The 20,015-nt window shown below is 33.7% G+C and overlaps 2 protein-coding genes across 4 annotated transcripts; one reads left to right on the top strand and one right to left on the bottom strand.

The window, feature by feature from the left end:
- Positions 1-950: 950 nt before the first annotated feature.
- Positions 951-6,617, bottom strand: SDP6 (FAD-dependent oxidoreductase family protein). 2 transcript variants are annotated; one of them, XM_018129337.2, is made up of 7 exons: positions 6,131-6,616; positions 4,767-5,240; positions 3,783-4,114; positions 3,449-3,609; positions 2,863-3,121; positions 1,482-1,780; positions 951-1,387 (listed from the first exon to the last, which is right to left on the bottom strand). In XM_018129337.2, coding segments are annotated over exons 1-7 (1,896 nt in total). In that variant the 5' UTR covers positions 6,501-6,616; the 3' UTR covers positions 951-1,386. The 2 variants fall into 2 exon arrangements, with proteins under 2 accessions (XP_017984826.2, XP_088658903.1); XM_088802777.1 differs by lacking the exon at positions 951-1,387 and having other exon boundaries at positions 1,481-1,780; positions 6,131-6,617.
- A 2,304-nt stretch (positions 6,618-8,921) lies between these two features.
- On the top strand, positions 8,922-18,229 carry ATVPS33 (Sec1/munc18-like (SM) proteins superfamily). 2 transcript variants are annotated; one of them, XM_088802629.1, is made up of 22 exons: positions 8,922-9,062; positions 9,147-9,186; positions 9,353-9,433; positions 9,697-9,891; positions 9,994-10,104; positions 10,207-10,263; positions 10,448-10,555; positions 10,669-10,713; positions 11,018-11,074; positions 11,694-11,788; positions 12,214-12,265; positions 12,378-12,434; positions 12,794-12,856; positions 12,963-13,069; positions 13,323-13,445; positions 13,611-13,692; positions 13,809-13,879; positions 14,918-14,998; positions 15,706-15,763; positions 15,974-16,035; positions 16,448-16,541; positions 17,539-18,229. In XM_088802629.1, the coding sequence occupies exons 1-22, from the start codon at positions 9,010-9,012 to the stop codon at positions 17,626-17,628; spliced, it is 1,782 nt and encodes a 593-aa protein (XP_088658755.1). In that variant the 5' UTR covers positions 8,922-9,009; the 3' UTR covers positions 17,629-18,229. The 2 variants fall into 2 exon arrangements, with proteins under 2 accessions (XP_088658755.1, XP_007009959.1); XM_007009897.3 differs by having other exon boundaries at positions 10,198-10,263.
- The last annotated feature ends 1,786 nt before the right edge of the window (positions 18,230-20,015 follow it).

The raw sequence follows: 20,015 nt of genomic DNA, 5'->3' as shown, positions 1-20,015 counted from the left end.
TTTGAAATTTTGAAAATATTTATCTTTTATACATAACTATAATTTAACTATAATTTAAAAAAATAATTACTCAGGCGTGACAATAAATACTAATATATATAAAAATACAGATATGGGTAAACTTTTGATTGACAAAAAAATATATTTTGTTCATTATATTTCTAAATTATTATTTTAAATATTTTATTATAAAATATCAATAAAAGTTATTCTATTTTTAATTAAAAAATCTAATTTCAATATAAGATTTCCATGTTAATGGAATTATTTGATAAATAAAAATAAATTAAACTTTATATTATGTTATATTATCTTCAGAATTCTAAGTTTACACTAAACAGTAAAAGTAATAAACTTTATGTTTATATGATATATTTTATACATGAGGCAAACAAATTTCATGTTAATGTAATTGCCGGTTAATATATGCATGTTATTAGTTTTAGTTATTTGTACAATATGCAACTTTATATTCGATATGTAATTATTATTATTTATTTAGAAACAAATAAAAAAATAAATAGTCGCGTATAATAATAGATATGAAGCAGTGACCTATACGGGCTGTGATGGGCCTGATAATTGTAGGCTGAAACAGACTGAAATCCGGGCTTCAGCATGGAACAATTGCATTGGCTCTTCCCACAGCGATACACTGTCGCTAGGCCATTACACAATTCCAACGGTCACATACCTAACATAATTAATTCCCCAAAAATTTATGGAAAGATAAGTAGCCAAAGAAGATCAAAATTCCACATCCATATGCTCAAATGAACTTTTGTTTCTGAGGCTCAACTGAAAACACTTGTTGACTGGATCTATTTCCTTATAGAGAGCTAGCCTAACCTTCAAAAAGAAGTGCATAGCATGTGATTCTGGCTCAGACAATTCAAAGTTTTCCTATGATCAAGATAGGCTAATGGTGAATATGACAGTTGACAGAAAACTAAAATAATTCAATGTTTCTTTTATTTCTCAATTGAGACGATAAAATACAAGTAAAAACTGGACACAGATACTTCTGAAGCATGTATCCAGAAATTATAAGAAATGCAGGGGAAAAGACTTGTATAAAGTTAGAAAAATGTATTTACCCATGTGAATCAGTAAATTGTCCCCAACCTTTTAAGACAGGTCCAACAAGATGCTAAAGTTTCCTGGGGACCGGCAATCTTTTACAAGTTGCATTATTAATCATGCAAAGCAAGCTCAACAAAATCAAGTGCCTCCAAAAGCTGTGCATGCTATGGATATGATTCAGATTCCGCTGCTTTGCCAAATGAAGTAGAAGATATATGTGCCTGTATAAGCATGGTGGAAACCAGCCGCATAAAATTAAGGAGAATCTTGAGCTCCAAAAATCTGGTTCATTGATTTCAAGACCCTAAAACAAAGTTAACAGCAACATATTATTAATTTATTATACAAAACTTCTTTAAAGTCTATGCCTGAAGTAATGAATAAAATGTAATACTCACTACTCGTGCTTCCCATCATGGAACTGTGCATTCTTTGAAGACTTGAAAGTTTCCAAAAATTCTTTAGCCTTCTGCATTTCTTGCTTCTGCCTTGACTTGCCCCAGTTGTGCTCAGTAGCAAGTATTTGGATAATGCGTGGCAACGCACGGCCTGCTGCATCAGTGTCAAGGAAAGCAAGGCGAGATCTCCGGGCAATGAAATCAACAGCAGACTCACAGTACTCATTACGAGCACAATATGCAACCTCTGCCTCCAAATAAGGGTACCCATGTGCAAGCCTCTTACCCAGAGTTTCATTCTAAAAATTAAAAGGCAGATTTGAAATGTTAACCAACCAAGAAGAAAATAAAAATTGCATGTTCAGTGTTCACAGACACGAATTGCAATTTTCAAATAATATTATACATAAATATTCCCAAATAGCTCTATGCTAGATCACTAGATCAGATGGTGGGACTTGGAATAAAGAATTCAAGTGCTTTACACAAAATCCATTTCATAAAACTTGTTCTCTTAAAACTAAAAGAGGCTATTGCACTTTCAATTGAATGGATAATAAGGTTCTTATATATTTAATAAGACAAGAATTAGTATCTAAATTAATTACACTAAGAAAAATCAAAGAACTCAAAAAGAGTAATAAAGAACTATAACTAGTGCTCTAAAATTGCTTGTCCCCTCCCTGGCAGCCCCCAAGTTGGTAATTTAAATTTTAAACAAGCATTGTAACCTGATAGTTAAGAAGTATTTTGAAATGTCAGCTCCTCTTGACATGGAACATAAATTACACATGATGTTTCACAATATCAAAGCCATAAAAATTGTGAATTCAGAACATCAAATTAGCATGACTCTTAAACTATCACCAGAAATACATAATGAGAAGAAACTTGTGACATTCTAAGGTTCCATTTGGCAGATACTTTTACTTTTTTGCAAAAAAAAAAAAAAAAAGAAGAACAGAAAGGAAAAGGCAAAAAAAAATATGAACAGAATACCAAAGACAAATAGCAAAACACAAAAAGTAAAAGCATTTACCAAACAAAGCCCAAGTAAAATTTGCATACACATCCTCTCTCATCAAGCAATGCCATAGAAAAGCCTAAGACTATAATGCTGAGCTTATCTCCAGTTATCTTATCACTTTTAGAAGAATGAAGCAACATTACATCAGAATGAAGATCCTTTAAAGTTATACCAATTCACTGTTTTTGACACTTTAGATTTATGAGGTGTTATTAGGTAAATATACACTACAATCCCTAAATTTGTTCAACACTCAAAGCCCAATGTCCAATAGACAGATGCACAATTACCTCATCCAACCACTACAGCCATTAAGACCAACAATTAACTGTTATGAGAACATAGCAAACCAACCTGAGCTATGGTGGCTACTCCTTCTGCCAATGTGCCATATGCATGAGACAAATGCTTTGCAGCGGCTGTGTCCATCACCCCAGGAACAACTTTACCACCATATGACTTCTTCATGCGAACATACTGCTGAGAAAGAACAGTAAAAAATGAGGGTTCCCATCCATCTCCACCAGTCAGCTGCAGGCTTCTTGTTATACATTCATTGCTTGGGCTCAGTTTACCAGACTTGATAGCTTCATTAACCGCATCTTCTGCCATGCTGAAACTAGCTCTAGTAAGCACAAAAACTTATGCCAAAAAGAAAACAGAGAGGGAAGGAGAGGGGATCAACAGAATGAGATCCTGAGCTCCAAAATCAAGGGAATCCAAACAATGTACATCCTGAGATCTGTAGTTCAAAAATACCTAAACTCCAAATTTTCATTCGATGTTTAGTTCAGCAGTAGCCCATCAGGATAAATTCAGCCCTTGATGGGCGACTGTAAACCACGAACACAACTAATACTGACAATCATGTATTGAGAACAAACCCTGAATATCTGCCTATCCCAAAAGAAAATTCTAGCAGAATCCAAGTAAACATTACCTTCGGTAAGTAGTCCACTTTCCACCAGTAATTGTGACTAAACCAGGATAATCCTCAGAAACCACATGATCTCTAGAGATGCTCTCAGTGTTCTTTGCTTTAGGATCCACTGCCAATGGACGAATACCACTCCAGGCAGAAAGAACATCAGTTCGTCGCACCTAAAATTTTCCACCATAAATTAAATCCAAAATTAGACTAAGTATTTACCAAAAAAATAGACTCAATAAGAAAGAAAGTAAAAAGATAAAGCTAACTAGATTGAATCTAATACATTCGGTTTCTAAAATCACAAATTTAGAACATATTTGACATTGATAAATCCATGTCATACCTTGACATTAAGGTAATCACAGATGGCATCAAGTATAAATTGAATTTCATCCTCATGTGGTTCAGGAAGTGGGGTGATGGAAGTATTAGAATCTGTTGTGCCAGCTACAGTTCTCCCCAACCATGGCAGCATGAAAACAACACGTCCATCCTTAGTTTTAGGAACAATCAAGCCCATTCCTTCTGGAGAATAGTAATCAGGGAGAACAATATGTACACCGCTGCTGGGACATATCATAGGTTGTGCATCTTTGTCAGCCATTTTCCTTACAGAGTCACAAAATGGTCCAGCCGCATTCACAACAACTTTTGCATATGTCTCAAACTCATGGCCTGTTATACAATAACAAGCAAAAAGATCAAACAAATGATTACTTAAGCTACCTAATTACACCAATTTCAAAATGCATCAATAAGCTTAGTTTTGAAGCAAGAACATGGGGAAGCAAATGTCTTGTTGCAAAACACATTTTGGTGCTCATGTGTGTTAACCAGTTTCCCTGAAAATGAACAACAAAAAGCTCCTCTTTTCTTCATCTTAATAACAGTAGAAAATAAATCAACAAGCCTTTAACCTCAAAGAACATGAGATATGCCAAGAAGAATATATATGCATGCGCGTGTGTGTGTGTGTGTATGGCTCTGTGTTTTTGTTTGTGTGTGTGCATACGTATGTATAGAATATCAACTTATTTGGAACGCAAAGCTTGATAATAAATGGCCTAAAACAGGAAGAAAAACACTTATTATTTCCAACCACAGAGCATCATCATCTATGCGAAAGGAAAGGCCAACTGATCAAGTCAGAAAAACCATAATCATTTATGGCTTTACGCTATTACCAATCAATTACCTAAAAGGATATTAAAGTATTTCTTTAATCTTATAGTCCTTTGAGTTTTCCTCCATTGCAAACTTGAGGTATTTCATGAAGAGGAAAAGAACAGAAAAATAGAATAAGTAGGAAAGGATATGCCTGCTTTACCTGACAAATTGTCACGAATTCTTGCACCAATTATCCGCTTGGTAGCTTCATCTTTAAGAAAGGATACAACTTCTGCATGGTTAAGCACTGCTGCCCCAGCTAGCGCAGCAGTGCAAGCTAATCCAACATTTAGGCGAGAGTCATTCATCTGCCCATCATAATACACAACTGTGCCCCTCAAGCTTTTATCTTTACCCTTCCTTGCAAGAGTAGGGAAGAGCTCAACAGATTCTTGCGCAGAATAATATCTGGACAAGTGTAACAAACGTGGTCCTGCGACCAAATCGTACAATTTCAAGCCCATCCAGTAGTATACTACCTCAAACCAGTCAAAACAGGGCGTCATGCATGGCAAAGCATGGCAGAGATGAGGAGCATTCTCTATAAAATGTTTACGCTCCTCAAGTGCATGAAAAACCAGCTTTAGTTGCCCATAGTCGAGGTTAAAGACAGCTTTTTCCAAGTAGCGGACACCTAACATGATTGAACAAATGGATTAGCCTACAAAAGCTGAAACAAGCTTACAGGGGAGAATTGAAATTGGCCTCATGTACATATTACATGTATAATTTTATGTTGTTCATCCTACAGGATAGAACGTAAACTGTGACATCACTTGCCATCCATCCAAGATTTTATATAATTCCACAGAGAAAGACTTTCGACTTAAAACTTTTTAATGTTAAAAAAAAGACAAGGGATGAAAACTACTTTCAATTTCAAACAAAATATGTTATTATTAAATGCATACAAGGGTACATTATGCTTAATGGGAAATATGATAACGAAATATTGAAGGTAATCTATTAAAAGAGTTAATCATTGTCCGTAGGTATTTAAACTCTAAGCCGCTCAGCAAAAATTATCCAACAGCAATTCGCAATAAATGAAAGCACTAAAGAAAATTCAATATCTAATATCTTCTACACATAGAGTGAGTTCCCAAAATTTTAGCCTTTTCTTTTTTTCAAAATTTTGAATCCTATGCACTCATCATGCTGGATTTGGCCTCTTCAACAATTGAATATCGGCAATTTCAAAACATATATATCTGATACATATAGCGAAGAGAATGCAAATATGATCACGCAAATCAGCTTGAAGTTTCTTCATTTAAAAAAAAATTATTAAAGTACATTTCAATTAAAGAAATCAAACTAGAAACCAAACGGACAAATTGCTCGTTAATCAACATACAAACTAGAAAAAAAAATTGAAAATGGAAAAAGAGACTTGAAAACAAGAAATAGAATACTGATTCATTCTCAATTATGGTTTTTCAAAAAAGGTCTGAAAATAACCATTAACAATACAGAAAATGTAAGCGTATATACACACATTTATATACGTATATTGATGCTTACCTCCATGAATTAGCTTCGTGGACCGCGAAGACGTTCCGGAGGAGAAATCTTCTCTTTCAACGAGGCCGACGCGGAGGCCTCTAGTGGCAGCGTCGAGCGCAACGCCGCAGCCGGTGGCACCGCCGCCGACAACTAGGATGTCGAGTGGCTTAGTCTCGCTGGCACCTATCAAAGCCGATTCCTGTACAGTTCGCGACGGAACGACGGCGCTCGGATCATTGATCTTCCGCCTGACGGACTCTAAAGAGGCGCCACCGGCGCTGTCATTGACAGATATAGGAGTAAAGAGGATTGCGCCACCAGCAGCAGTCACTGCTACCGCAGCGGTGGAGGCAGCTAGACGGCGGAGGCGAGTGGCGGTTGCGGACATTGCGGAAGACAGAGAAAGAGAAAGAAGGGGGATAGAGAGAGCGCGAGTTGTTGGGAGTTGATGGCGTTGGGAATCGGTCCGAGGGGGAAGAGGATTTAGGAAATTGTACTTGAACTTACTAAAATGCCACTCCCTTCAGAGTATTTATTCTTTTTTTTGTGGAAGGAATAAAAGGCAAGTATTATTATTCTATTGTTTAATTGAGGATTCTTGAGTTGATACCTCTTTATTCTTAGCATACTTTGTTTTCAATATTGTTTGTCTTTAAAAAAATTAAATTTGAAAATTACTAGACTTAGTTTATAAAATTATAATTTTAAATATCCAATAAATATACATTATAAAAAATTAAAATAATCTTTTCTATGCCACTTTTTTAAATTCATTATTCGTATAAGATGTTATTCTTTTTTCTATCAATTTTTTATTATTTAATATATTAATTTTATAAAAGTACGAGATATAAAATATAGGTGTAATTATATTTTTATATATAAATAAATATTATGGTTTGGTGAGAATGATTCAAATTGATGAGTAAACTTGGCATATATCCATTGTACAAATTAAATATCCAAGTAATAAACAACAATATATTTGCTATAGATTAAGTATGGTAAGTAGCATTTATTAGATTTTATCAACATGGTAATTAATTAAATACAAAATATATCTATGTATGGTAAATTGTAGCATTAAAACAATTACACGTAATTTGGAGAAGGGCATTTGAGTAATTTGGAGAAGGCAAAGAGAAGACGGTGGGTCCCTTATCCATGTCTTGAAAGATGGACAAGATGCATGGCTCGTGAGGCACCACTTACGCATTAAAATAAAAACAGCGACGTGAGACGAAAGACTCTCTTCCGGTTCCGTGACGTTTGTAACCTGTTTTTTGGTGGGTACTTTGGATTTCGATCCCTGTTGTAAGGCTTGGCTGCGCTTCGGCGGTTCGTTGTCCGCGCGCATGCATTTTGATTAATTAATGTGGGGAGTCAAAATGGAAACTTCCATTGCACCGATTTCCGAGGTATTTGGTCTTTTCCCAAAATAAGGCATGGGGACATTTAATGGTCGCCATCACTTTTTGCTCATTAAAAAAACAAAAACCTTGATTCTTTGCATCTTATTAAGTTTTTAATGTCCAATTTGGTTTGATAAGTGTCAATCATATTTATAATACAAAATTACAATTGAAAGTAATAGTAACTTATTTTTCAAAAATATATTCATTGTAAATTGAAATTTTAAGATATAATATTTAAAAAAAAATTAAATTATGTACAAAATAAATAAATTATTATTCTTTTATTTATCTTTATATTTTATTTTTATAATTAATAATTTATTAATTATTATAAATTAATTAATTAATTATTAATTAAAATATCACTTATCATTTTGTATCACATCATATTAATATGATATGCTATTATATTATAATAAACAATGAAAGTTACTAAACTTCTATCTTCTCAAAAGTATTGAAATTTCTTAATATATATATATATATATATTTTAAATTTTATAGTTTTTTCCTTACAATAATTTTTATTATTTGATGAGATATTTACAATAATTAATCAATAACTAATTTTATTAAATGTAAAGACTAGAGTAAAATCTATTTTAATAAAATTATTCCTAAGCTCCACTGTTTCAAGACCCACAATCGACATACCTTTTGTTATCCCCTAAATGCAAAATCTTGACTTCGTTTCTAATAATAAACGGATGACATAACTTATTTATATGACATGACTTGTTTATATAACATATATGATATGATTATATAATATTTTTATTATACGTATCGATGTTATGTAAATTGAATATAAAAATGATAAGTGATATTTTAATTAATAATAATTAATTATTACAACTTATTTGATGTAAAATAAAAATATAAAAATTAATTGAATATAATAAAAAATAAATTTTTTAAATAATTTTAATTTTTTTAAAAATATCTATCCCAAATTTTAATCCTAAATTTTACTATAGCTTATCATCTTTAGCATCACATTTATAATCAAATTCTACGATTATCTGTTACAATGTCAACTTGCTCTAAGTGTACCTAAAGGCTAAAAGAAGCCTAATTATATATTTAAAAAAAAAAAAAAAAAAGAGACGTAACGACGTTATGAGTCTTGGCCTATCAAGCCTTAACATGTGTCCTGCTCGACTGGGTTATTTTGGACTGTCCATGGGCTCGCTGGGTTGCCTAGTTGAGCTTTGACCTGTCCTTTTATCCCTTATGCTTGGAACCTGAGCTGATATTGGTGTTTTTAGTTGGGCTATCTGGGCTTGCTGATATATCTCTTCTGGGTGATTGGGCTCACCATTGCCTGGGCCACAAACCTTTTAGGAAGGCTCAAAAGCTTCAAGCACTGTATGCGGTTTTTTTTTTGGTACATTAAAATGGCATTTTAACGATAATTTTCTCCATAGTAGAGACAGCCAATAGAAAACTTTTTGTTTATGGTTTTCTGCTTTTTTGGATTGAATGGCTCAGATTCCAAATTTGGACAATTCTCCTCTCAATCTCAAGTCTCTCAGGTGCAAAATTAAATTGCTTAATCTCCTCATTTTCTTCAATTTCATTTGAATTTGGAGTAATTAACTGTTTTTTTTTTTTTACAGGGAACAGTCTCAGAGAGATCTTGTTAAGATTCTCAAAGATGTAAGTCTTCAATTTTAATTACATTTTGTTTTTCAAGTTAACTACTGCTTGATTGCCGAGAAAGCTCGGGAAAAGAAAGGAAAAGAAAATGATGCTGTTGCATGAAGCTTAGCTTAGTAGACAACCCATTTCGTTTTCTTATTGATTGTTATTTTGGTGATTTTAGATTCGAGGAAAGAAATGTTTGGTTATTGAACCGAAACTTGGTGGCTCGCTCTCTTTGATCATTCAAACATCTCTTCTTAAGGTATTTCTTTCATGAAAAAAAAAAAATTCTCAATGCTTAATGATGCTACTTTTCGGTTTAATTCAATAAGAAAGTGGTATTCTTCTATGAAAATTTAGCCTTTATATTCAGCCTGTTTCTGTATTTACTTACATTCAAGAATAAAAGGATGTGCTTAGATAATTCTTTCTTGAAGCGTAATTGAAAAGGTATATGATGATGAAAAAGCAATGTTCCGGTGTTTTAAAGTTTATTATTATGAATGTCCTGTTGATTATGAACAGGAATATGGGATTGAATTGCGGCATCTTTCAGCTGAGCCAGTTCAGACTGATTGCACCAAAGTGGTTTATCTTGTTCCTTCTCAGCGTGACTTGATGAAGTTCATATCTTCTCATGTACATAATGATATCTCAAAAGGACTTCAAAGAGAGTACTATATCTATTTTGTTCCTCGCCGTGAAATTCAATGCGAGAAGGTAAGCATCTATTGCAAAGTAAACAATGGCTGTGACCTAAGCTCTTGATGTGCTGATATATTGTCTACATAGACATTATAAAGAATCTTTGTCACTGTGCAGATCCTTGAGGAGGAAAATGTGCATCACCTAATGACCATAGGGGAGTACCCATTGTATGTAGTTCCACTGGATGAAGATGTTTTGTCGTTTGAACTGGATCTTGCTTACAAAGTATGGCAATTATGCTTTTTCTTCCCACCCAATATATTCATCTTGTGCTTGCTGATTGAACCAATTTTTTATATGTGTGTTTTTGCATGGTAGGAATGTCAGGTTGATGGCGACACAGGCTCTCTTTGGCAAATTGCAAAGGCCATTCACAAGCTTGAGGTTAGGTTGATGCCACTTATGTGATTTATTTGGGCTAAATAAGGATGCCTCCCTGCAGCAAATATCAAGAGTTAATAAAATAATTAATTCTAATACTGTATTATAAGGATTTACTAATATAATACAGCTCTTTTTTATTTCTATTTTCTTATTCTAAATTTATCCTATAATTTACACGTTGCAGTCTTCTTTTGGAGTTATACCAAATTTGCGGGCAAAAGGCAAAGCATCTGTTCTTGTTGCAGACATTCTTAATCGCATGCAAACTGAAGAACCTGTTAGCTCATCTGATGTAATTATGGCCCTCTTTTACACCTTTTCTCCCCTGGAAATTAATTTTAATGCTTGTGCTTTTTATGCATTTAAATTGACTTGTGGCCTCCTATTTCCTTTTTGATTCTTCAGATGGCTGTACCAGAGATTAACACTCTCATCCTCATAGATAGGGAGGTGAGTCTTGTCATGCAGTGCAGTAAGTATTTTTATTCCTTTCCTAGAATTCTTTCATAAAGATGATGGGAGAAAGATACTAAGCCTGTTTTGAGGAGAGTTGTAAATTTATTATTTGATTAAGTACCTAAATGCCCAGCATGCCACTAGTAATTGACTAAATCAAATTGCGAAAATTTGCATTTGAGCTCTAAAATGTACGTGGTCTGTTGCTTCTTCTCTCTCATTTGATAGTGCAGTTGACTGCAAAAATTAACAATACTATAGTTGCTTTCTACTGAAACTTTCCACTGCTTGGCTACAGGTGGATATGGTTACTCCTATGTGTTCTCAGTTAACATATGAAGGGCTAGTGGATGAGGTAAGCTGATGCAAGAAGCAGTATTGCAATTAAATATTGTTAAATATTTTCTTTGCAAAGCATATGTTCATGTCTATGAGTTGGATGAGTCTATCTACGGAACAAAATTGGAAATTAGAGTAGCTTTATGAGGTTACTGTCGAAAGGACTAGTTCTTTTATTATTATTATTTTTGGCCAACTAGTTCAGTTAGTTTAGTCAAATCAAAAATGCTCATGAGGTCGCTTGGTAATGGCATAAGTTGATGGGAAAGCTGGATTGTAACTTTTGCATTGAACATTCTGTTAGATATTACATGCCAAGCTGCTTATGAGGTCTTTGCTAAAACATCTTCTCCTTCCCATTCTGGTGGCTGTTTTTGATGATGATAAGTACTAAAGCACCTTGAATAGTGAGATTGTTAAACCTTCCGGGTTAGTGGCTTTGGATCATTTAATCTGATGCAGGATGAATAGATAGATATCTAACTAACAAAAGAAATTTCAAATCAAAATTGTGATACTGAACTTTTTGAGGCACTCGGTGTTGCTATTCTTCTAAGCGGAAGAATCATTGTAATATATTTTGTTTCTGCTCAGTTGGAATTTGTTAAAAGCCATATCTAATAGTTCCATTATAGTTTTTGCGCATCAATAATGGTTCTGTGGAGCTGGATTCTTCTGTCATGGGTGTTCAGCAAGAGGGAAAAAAGATGAAGGTCCCACTTAATTCAAGGTAAAGTTGGCCACTGCATGATGCATTTCACTAAGAAATTATAATAGCTCTCTGATACTCACAAAACAGTCTGGTTTTGTCGGTGATTTGATGTCTGGTCTTAGAATATGACTTTTAGATGGTTCTTGAATCTGTATAACTTTGGTTGCATTTGTCTAGTAATTATAGGTTAACCTTCAAGTGGATACAAACCAAATGTGAATAGTATAGTGGTGGCTATTTGGTTGAGATTTTTATTCTTTTCTTCAATAATAATGAAAAATTGACTCCTATATAGGCCTCAGTCAACTTTCTAAACTGTCTTCTCAAATAAAAGTAAAAACGCTTTTATCTTGATGTTAAGCATTTATCCTTTTATTTACTGCCTTCTTTTCCCTTCTTTTTCCTTATCCGATGCTAATGTAAATACATGTTTTAACTTTTAGCGACAAGCTGTTCAAGGAGATACGAGATCTCAACTTTGAAGTTGTTGTCCAGGTTGACCTGTTTTAACCTTTTCCACACTCTATTTCTGCAATTCTTACTTCCCCAAAGTTATTGTCACTTGCCAAGTTCTTCTTCTTAGTTGCGATCTGCAGTATGATTGCAGGTTTTAAGGCAGAAAGCAACATCCATGAAGCAGGACTACACTGAGATGACTACTACTGTAAGTGAATAAGCACCTGAACATTCCTCATGCCTCATATGTCATGCTTAGCATCATAGCATCATAATCTGAATATCGGCAAAGGCATACTTTAGTCAAAATCCTAGCAAAAGAACTTTATAGCTCATTGGTTAGGTTTCCTGTCACAATTTAGGAAGCATTAGTATGCAAGTGGCAAGAATATTTGAAGGGTTTAGTGTATGAGTAAATTATCTGTTGAACTCTTAGAACCATTGTGTTCACTTCTCATGTATGATAAATTGTGGATCACTGAGTAGTTCCTCAAATGGTTTCCTTTTGGGACTCTTGAACATTCTTAACTTCTTATGAGTCCTTTTAAATTTTTTGAATGCATACAGAACCAAACAGTTTCTGAACTAAAGGACTTTGTCAAGAAGCTCAACTCGTTACCTGAAATGACTGTAAGTAGGTTTTGTTTTTTGTGTTTTGCTTCTTAGAGTTACATTGGCTTTCTGGAAGTGGTCTGCCTGAGTTTAAATTTTAATTTGCTGCTGAATATTGCTTCAGAGGCACATAAATCTTGCTCAACATCTGTCAAAATTCACATCAAAGCCATCTTTTCTAGCGAAACTTGACATGGAACACACAATTGTTGAGGCCTCAAGTTATGACATGTAAGCCTAACCTGCTTCACCTACTATCTCATGACTTAAAAATGTCAGTCCTTATATTTTTCTGTCTGTTAGTGCAACTATTACTGCTTGCTCATAGAATATAATTTTTGGTGAAGAAACTCACCCTTCATTTATCGGAGATAATTGCAGCTGCCTGTGGTTTAATTTTTTTTGAAAATCGGTATCAACCTATCAATATGTGATGCTTCTTCCCCCTGCTTTTTAAACATGTTTTTCTGGTCTATGACTGCAGTTGCTTTGAATACATTGAAGAAATGATCCAAAAGCAGGAGCCTCTTATCAATGTCTTGCGTATTCTCATCCTTTTTTCCGTAACAAATTCAGGGTTGCCCAAAAAGCATTTTGACTATTTGAGGCAAGTACTTTTTACTCTGTATAAGTCATTATTTAATGTTCTTTTTCTTATTTTCTGTGGAAAGTGTATGCTAGTTTTTGATTCTTGACTTTTACTAGTTGACAGCTATTTTTCTTCTTTGACGTATTGACTTGGTTATTTGATATATTTGTAACCATGGTATAGGAGGGAACTACTCCACAGTTATGGGTTTGAGCACATGGCTACTCTAAATAATTTAGAAAAGGCTGGATTGTTCAAGAAACAGGTATAGTATAAGAGTGCTTAATCAGGCATGTACTTCAGTTTGTCTGTTATTCTAACAATCACAAGTTCAGTGGACTCTATAATTTTAGTCTCTTGTTTTGCATTTGAGTCTTGCAGGAGTCAAAAAGCAATTGGCTGACTGTCAAACGTGCTTTGCAACTTGTAGTTGAGGATACTGACACAGCAAAGTATATTATCTTCTTACTGATGCAATCTTTTCTAATACTTGAACTGTCTATAATGTTTGATATATTTTTATGCTGACGGTCAAACATGCTTTGTAACTTCTTGTCGAGGATACTGACACAGCAAAGTATTTTTCTTCTCAGTGATGCAATCTTTTCTATTTCTTGAACTGTCTATAACGTTTGATACCTTTTTATTTCAGTGTTAAAGGTTAGTTACAGCATGGTTTCATGCTAGGTGGTTGAACTGCAGGCTTGATTGATATTTGTCCCCATATCATGTGCATGTTAATTGTATGCAATTCTTCAGTTTTGAAACCCCCCCCCACCCCCCACAGCCCCCTCAACCCGTTTTACCCTCCAAAAAAAAAAGAGGCGACAATGAATGAGTTTGTTTTTTTTCATAAAGAAATTCTGTGTTATGGTTTTTTAATATTTTCTTGTTTCATGGTGCAAAGATGTTTTTCAGTTTTCAATCTCTTTAACATTCTATGATGGACAAATAATGATACTCATTTGTGCCCTTTAAATCTACCAAGTGGTAGTTAAATTTCTGCATTGCTGATAAATCACATAGTACAATTGTACTTCGTGCTGAATGAAGAATAATGTGGGAGAAAATTGCTCCACGCTGCTAAATATTCACTGGAAAAAACTTCTAGATATCTGCTTATATATCTCTATTTTTGCACATACACCATCATGGTGTATTCCACATAAATATCTCTTTTTTTGCACGTACACCATCATGGTGTATTCCATATAGTAAATCTCTTGGTTTCTCTGAAGCAATTTAGTTTGATACATATCAATATCTCTCCCTTTCTCCAATGCCTCCATATTGTCTCTTTATGCTGCTGTCAGAACAAATTTTGCAATGCTTGGAGCTACTTGTACCAGTTTATGCTGATGGGTTTTTCTCTAGATTCTATCTCACAGCCCATACTAACTTATTAATCTCAAGCGTACTATTCTATTTATATGAAGCAGTTAATTGTCTTGTTTTCCTTCCTAATTAATAAAGTATTTCTTATGCAACAGTCCTAATGACATAGCCTATGTCTTTTCTGGATATGCACCTCTTAGTATTCGTCTTGTCCAGCATGCTGTTCGATCTGGGTGGTGAGTTTAATCTGTTCAAACCCATTGCAATTACCATATGTGATCTATAGATGGTATGCTTTGACTTTTCTTTACTTTTCTGAATTTGAGAAAAAAATGATTTAGGTTCATTCCCATTGGCTTTATTTATATGGAAATGGATTAATATTTGGCACTATCCTGTACCTGGTAATCATTAGAAAGTTCTAATGAAAGCAAGTTTATGAAAATTAGGCCCTAAAAGTGTGCACCTGGAGGTAGCACAGACCTGGTAGTAGAATTTTGTTGGGAGGAATCCACCCCTTCCCCCCAGGGTGAAGAAAGAGGAACAATTTAAGATTTGTGGGCTAATAATTATGGTATCAAAGGACTGAAAATGGGGGGCAGAAAGGTTTAACATGGAGCATGGCAATGTGGACAACGGCAAACATGACGGGGTTGAATTTTTAGGAATGGCTAGAGATACAAAAGGGAGTTGGGATGCCATCTGAAAAGAGTTGAAGAAGAAGTTGTGAATTTATTGAAGAACACAAGTACCTATGAAATGAGAGAGAGATGAAGAACATAGAATATGGAGAGGGTGGGATTGTTTATTGCCTGAATCAGTTTCGTTGCTTTGTTTCACCAGCCAAGAACTTTAACGAGGCTGTATATCCCGTTGGAATATTAATCCAAACCCCTGCTAGTCTTTCATTTGTGAACTTATATCTGATAATATGGCTTTTCAGGCGTCCTATGGAAGAAATTTTGAAGCTGTTGCCTGGGCCACATACAGAAACAAAAAGGGTCAGTGCACTTATTGTTTCATTGGAGTCTTTTATGTACTTTTCCATTTTTGTTGGTTCTTTTTTGTTTTGTTTATATTTTACTGTTTCAAATATCTGAATATGGCATGTCAATGCTATGGAACTGTTTGAAGAATTATCATTGACTTCTGTGCACCAAAAATTAACTCTCTGAGCATATTTTAAGTTAATGGCATATTTGTTTTTATAGGGTCGCTTTGCGAGCAATCCATCATTTGACACATTGCAGAGTGCTTCAAATGGCATAGATAAGTAAGTAATATTTTCCTTTCTAAGTATGTTTCATAATTCCAGTGCCAGACAAATTATTAAATAAATTCATTCAGATATTTGTGTTGGAATTTTATTTTGGTAATGAGACTCCTTCCTCAGTTAATTGTCCTAAAAACCAGTATAACCCTGTAACACTGAGTGATGATAAAAGGCAATAACCATGAGTATGTGGCAGTAAAATTGTGAATTGTATCTCCTATTAGTTTATTGACTTGCTTTATAAACAACCAGAGACAGAAGTTTCCATGATGACAGCAAGCTCCCCTAAATTTTCTGTTCTAAGATTTGTTGTATTTCTTCTTTGACCTCTATAATCTGAGAATATCGATGTTCATATTCTTTTCCTTTACAAAAAGGCTCTTGTTTATTGGTTGACTCCTTGAATTTGCAGAATAGCTGATGGGAGGCGCTCCCTAGTACTTGTTGTCTTTGTTGGAGGGGTAACATTTGCAGAAATTTCTGCTCTCAGATTTCTCAGTGCTCAGGTATGTTCAGTGTCATACAGGGTTTTAATATATCTTGCAGTAAAGCAGTGATTGCTTCATTGAAATGCATGATATTATCACGTACAGTGTGAAGCAGTTGTTTTGTGTACTTTTTGGATTTGTGAAATGGGAGTCTCTTGGGATATTCTTTCTCTTTTCTGTTGCATAGGAGTCTGGTGATGGTGTTTCTGAGGAAGTTAAGAAAATGGAACTTTCATCTATCGTATCTTACCACCTCTTGTTTACGGCAATGATGACCCTATAATGTTTTCTAAAGGCAATTGTATGTAGTCTGAAGTGGAACAATAGAAGCATTTGGATATGTAAGAATGGAAGTGGAGCTGCTTCGTTGTCCTATGCTTGGATTTCTTGGTGCAATTTCATTGCTTAGTGCATTGTTATTGGTTCTTTTGATCTTCAATGACTAACTGTATGCAATTATAGAAATCCAATCATCAATGATTGTTGGCTCCATGTTGTCTCTTAGTAAGTCCCCTAGGTAACCCTATGTTATGAGGTGGTTTTAGGAGGTAGTTTCTGAGAGTAAGGTGCTTGAGTGTGAAAAGGTACATGTCATTTGGTTAATTGCATTTCTTTCTCATATCTTACTTGGGCTTGCTTTAAAAAGTGAAAACCTTGGATTGAAGTTATGTTGAGGACTAGTAAAATATTTTTTCTATGTAATTTAAATTATTTGTATGTTGTCATGATACATGATGTCCATTGACTCGAAGTTGCACCAATGAATGTCAATTTCCACATTCTGTCGAATGCTGTAAAAGTTTAAAATATAGTAATTTCAATGTCATGCAACAATGGTGATTTTGTGTTGAAAGCACACTTGAACCACCAGCCTCTGAACCCAATAGGTTAGTTTTGGCACAATGTTACAACTATCTTTAAGCCTAGCTTATCATAGGGTTTAAGCATAGTTTTTATTGTCCATTTCTCCTTATTGGAAGTTAGTTCTCGTCATACTGGTATCTCTGTCTTGCAGGAAGGAATGGCATACGATCTGATTATTGGGACAACGAAAATTGTCAATGGTCATACATTGGCTGAAACATTCCTTGGGACTTCTGGTTGACTTGTCCATTGTGTGTTTGCTACTGATCCTTTTATGGGGCTTAGGTTTCCTATCTTCCCTGGAACAACCACTGCGATCATAATCATGGCTTTCCGCTCTACCAAGTCAAGCTGTCAATGTGAAGCCCTTGGCAGGATATGAATGTTGGCCACGTTTCTGTACTTCACCAGATTTTCTATTCTATTTATTTGATTTTGCAGCATAATCTATTGAGGCCAGTCATTTTTTTTTATGGCATGAGAATGACTTGGGGATGTTCCGATTGTCATGTGAAGAAGATGAGCATACATTACGATTGCTGGGATCTCTGTGCGATGGAATTGTGTGTATGGAAAAGCTTTATCTGTCAGTGGTGATTTACTGAAGTGTATTTGTGGTAGATGCATATTTGAGGGATTCTTTTCCCCTTTCTCCTTTAGTATATTTGAGTGAAATCCCTAGGACTGGTTTGGCTTCTGTGTTTGATTCATCAAACAATGCATTTTACCATGGCCTATTATAATTGACAAATCTGACTCATGGATTCTGGCATTAAACTGAATGTCAGCTGTTGGTTTTTCTATGTTTATATAAGTGTGGTGGTTGGTGGATTGTGGAAAAACTCTTCAAATTTGTTGAACAATTTGGGGTTGGTTGACCCAAAGATCAATTCAAATTGTGAGATCAAAGTCATACAGATTACTTGATGAACTTTAGAGAAGAAACAAGGAAATCATATAGGATGAAAACATTGGGGGTACTTGTTAAGCAAAGGAGGAGAGTATATACACTCAAATTCCATTGCCATTTGCTTAACATGGGAAAACATTTGGTCAACTCAATACCTTTTTTTTATAAAGTTACATATATAAATAAAAATTAAAATTACAATCACAACAACACATTATGTTTTATTTAAAATCACTGAAATAAATTAGTCAAAATATATATAATGTATAGTTGCATAGATAAATTCATGTATAATAGAATTTGAACTTAAAATCTGGAAATTTCAGAAATTTATTCTTCAACATAAGAATCATTTAAATTCATGTATAATAAAATTTGAATTTAAAATCTCCAGATTTCGGAGCTTTTTTATTATCACTTATGCAGGAATAATTGATTGTTCTTTAAAAAAAAATAGCTAAATTTTGGACTATTCAAAATCGATATTAATTGTTATATAATGATTACGCTTTCGGGGTTAGTCTTTGCATTAAACATGTGAATTAAGTCCGCACCAGTAGTGTTTTCCACGATGATATAAAAATCAACTAATGACTGAAAATAGTTTTTTTTTTTTTTCTCGCCGTTGCCGGGGATTGAAATGGTTGATCTTCATAATATTTAAAATAAAAATTTGTCTTTTCCACAAGGATGGAAATTTAGAAAAATTCAAGCAAACAGCTTTTGATGGTTTTGAATGTCCCTTTTGAACATGCAGAATTATTTGAAGGGAATATATATTAATTAGAGATTAGAGACGTTACGTGCTGTTGACGAAATTGTGAAATCGACGTTCCAGTCGTGACTACAATTGATAGTTACTTTATTATTCAATGAATTCTTTATTATCTGGCACACAGGTTTTTCCATTTTCTTGTTCAAGTAAACAATTCATTGTCGGAAATACTAAATTATTCATATTAAAATAATAAATATAATAATATCTAGAAGTTTTTTAAATTATTTAAAAATATTTAAATAAATATTTATTTTTATTGAGTTCAATTTAAGTTATTATATTTTTATTTTAAATTAAATTACGGTTGAATATTATGTTAATCACAACATCATTGTCATTTTATGATACATTGTATTGATTTCATATTAATATATCATATAGTAACTAATGATATCATATACTGATATAACATGATAACTCTATTCACGTCAATGTTACGTGGATATAAAATAATAAATAATATTTTAATTAATTATAATTAATCAACTGTAAACTATAAAAGCCTATTTGATTTATAATAAAATCTTAATTGAATGTAATAAAAACATAAAAAAAATTTTAAATAATTCAAAAAAATTTCCAAAACCTTATGCGAAAATAATCCTTCCATGGTAAAACTAGAATGGTCTTTTAAGCTTATAACAAATCCTTGTTCCTGGTAAGCTCATCATTTAGGGGTCAAAATTTAAAATTGGTGTACAAATTATGGCACTCAGTATTACATTTATATATCAAAAAATAAATAAATAAATAAATAAAGATTGCATGTGAAAACTGCTTCTCTTAGAACAAATTACCATTACAATAAGAAAAATACTACTTGTCCTACCACTTTTATCCTACCTGATATGGCATTAACTTAACTTTCACTTATGAATTAATTGAATTATGTATGAAAATTGGTAGACCTCAACTTTGAATTCATTAAATAATAACATAT

The sequence above is a fragment of the Theobroma cacao genome, chromosome 10 (assembly GCF_053813885.1).
Source record: "Theobroma cacao isolate CCN51 chromosome 10, ASM5381388v1, whole genome shotgun sequence".
NCBI classification, from domain to species: domain Eukaryota; kingdom Viridiplantae; phylum Streptophyta; class Magnoliopsida; order Malvales; family Malvaceae; genus Theobroma; species Theobroma cacao.
This window is presented reverse-complemented; position numbering and strand designations above follow the sequence as displayed.

Bases quoted from the DNA above. Each gene is read 5' to 3' on its own strand.
- ATVPS33 (XM_007009897.3), top strand. From the start codon at position 9,010: ATGGCTCAGATTCCAAATTTGGACAATTCTCCTCTCAATCTCAAGTCT. The intron at 12,266-12,377 runs GTTGACCTGTTT...GTATGATTGCAG, and splicing joins ACTTTGAAGTTGTTGTCCAG to GTTTTAAGGCAGAAAGCAAC. The intron at 14,999-15,705 runs GTGAGTTTAATC...ATGGCTTTTCAG, and splicing joins CATGCTGTTCGATCTGGGTG to GCGTCCTATGGAAGAAATTT.
- SDP6 (XM_088802777.1), bottom strand. From the start codon at position 6,500: ATGTCCGCAACCGCCACTCGCCTCCGCCGTCTAGCTGCCTCCACCGCT. The intron at 4,115-4,766 runs GTAAAGCAGGCA...ATTGTATAACAG, and splicing joins AATTCGTGACAATTTGTCAG to GCCATGAGTTTGAGACATAT. The intron at 3,122-3,448 runs GTAATGTTTACT...AGCTAGTTTCAG, and splicing joins AAGTGGACTACTTACCGAAG to CATGGCAGAAGATGCGGTTA.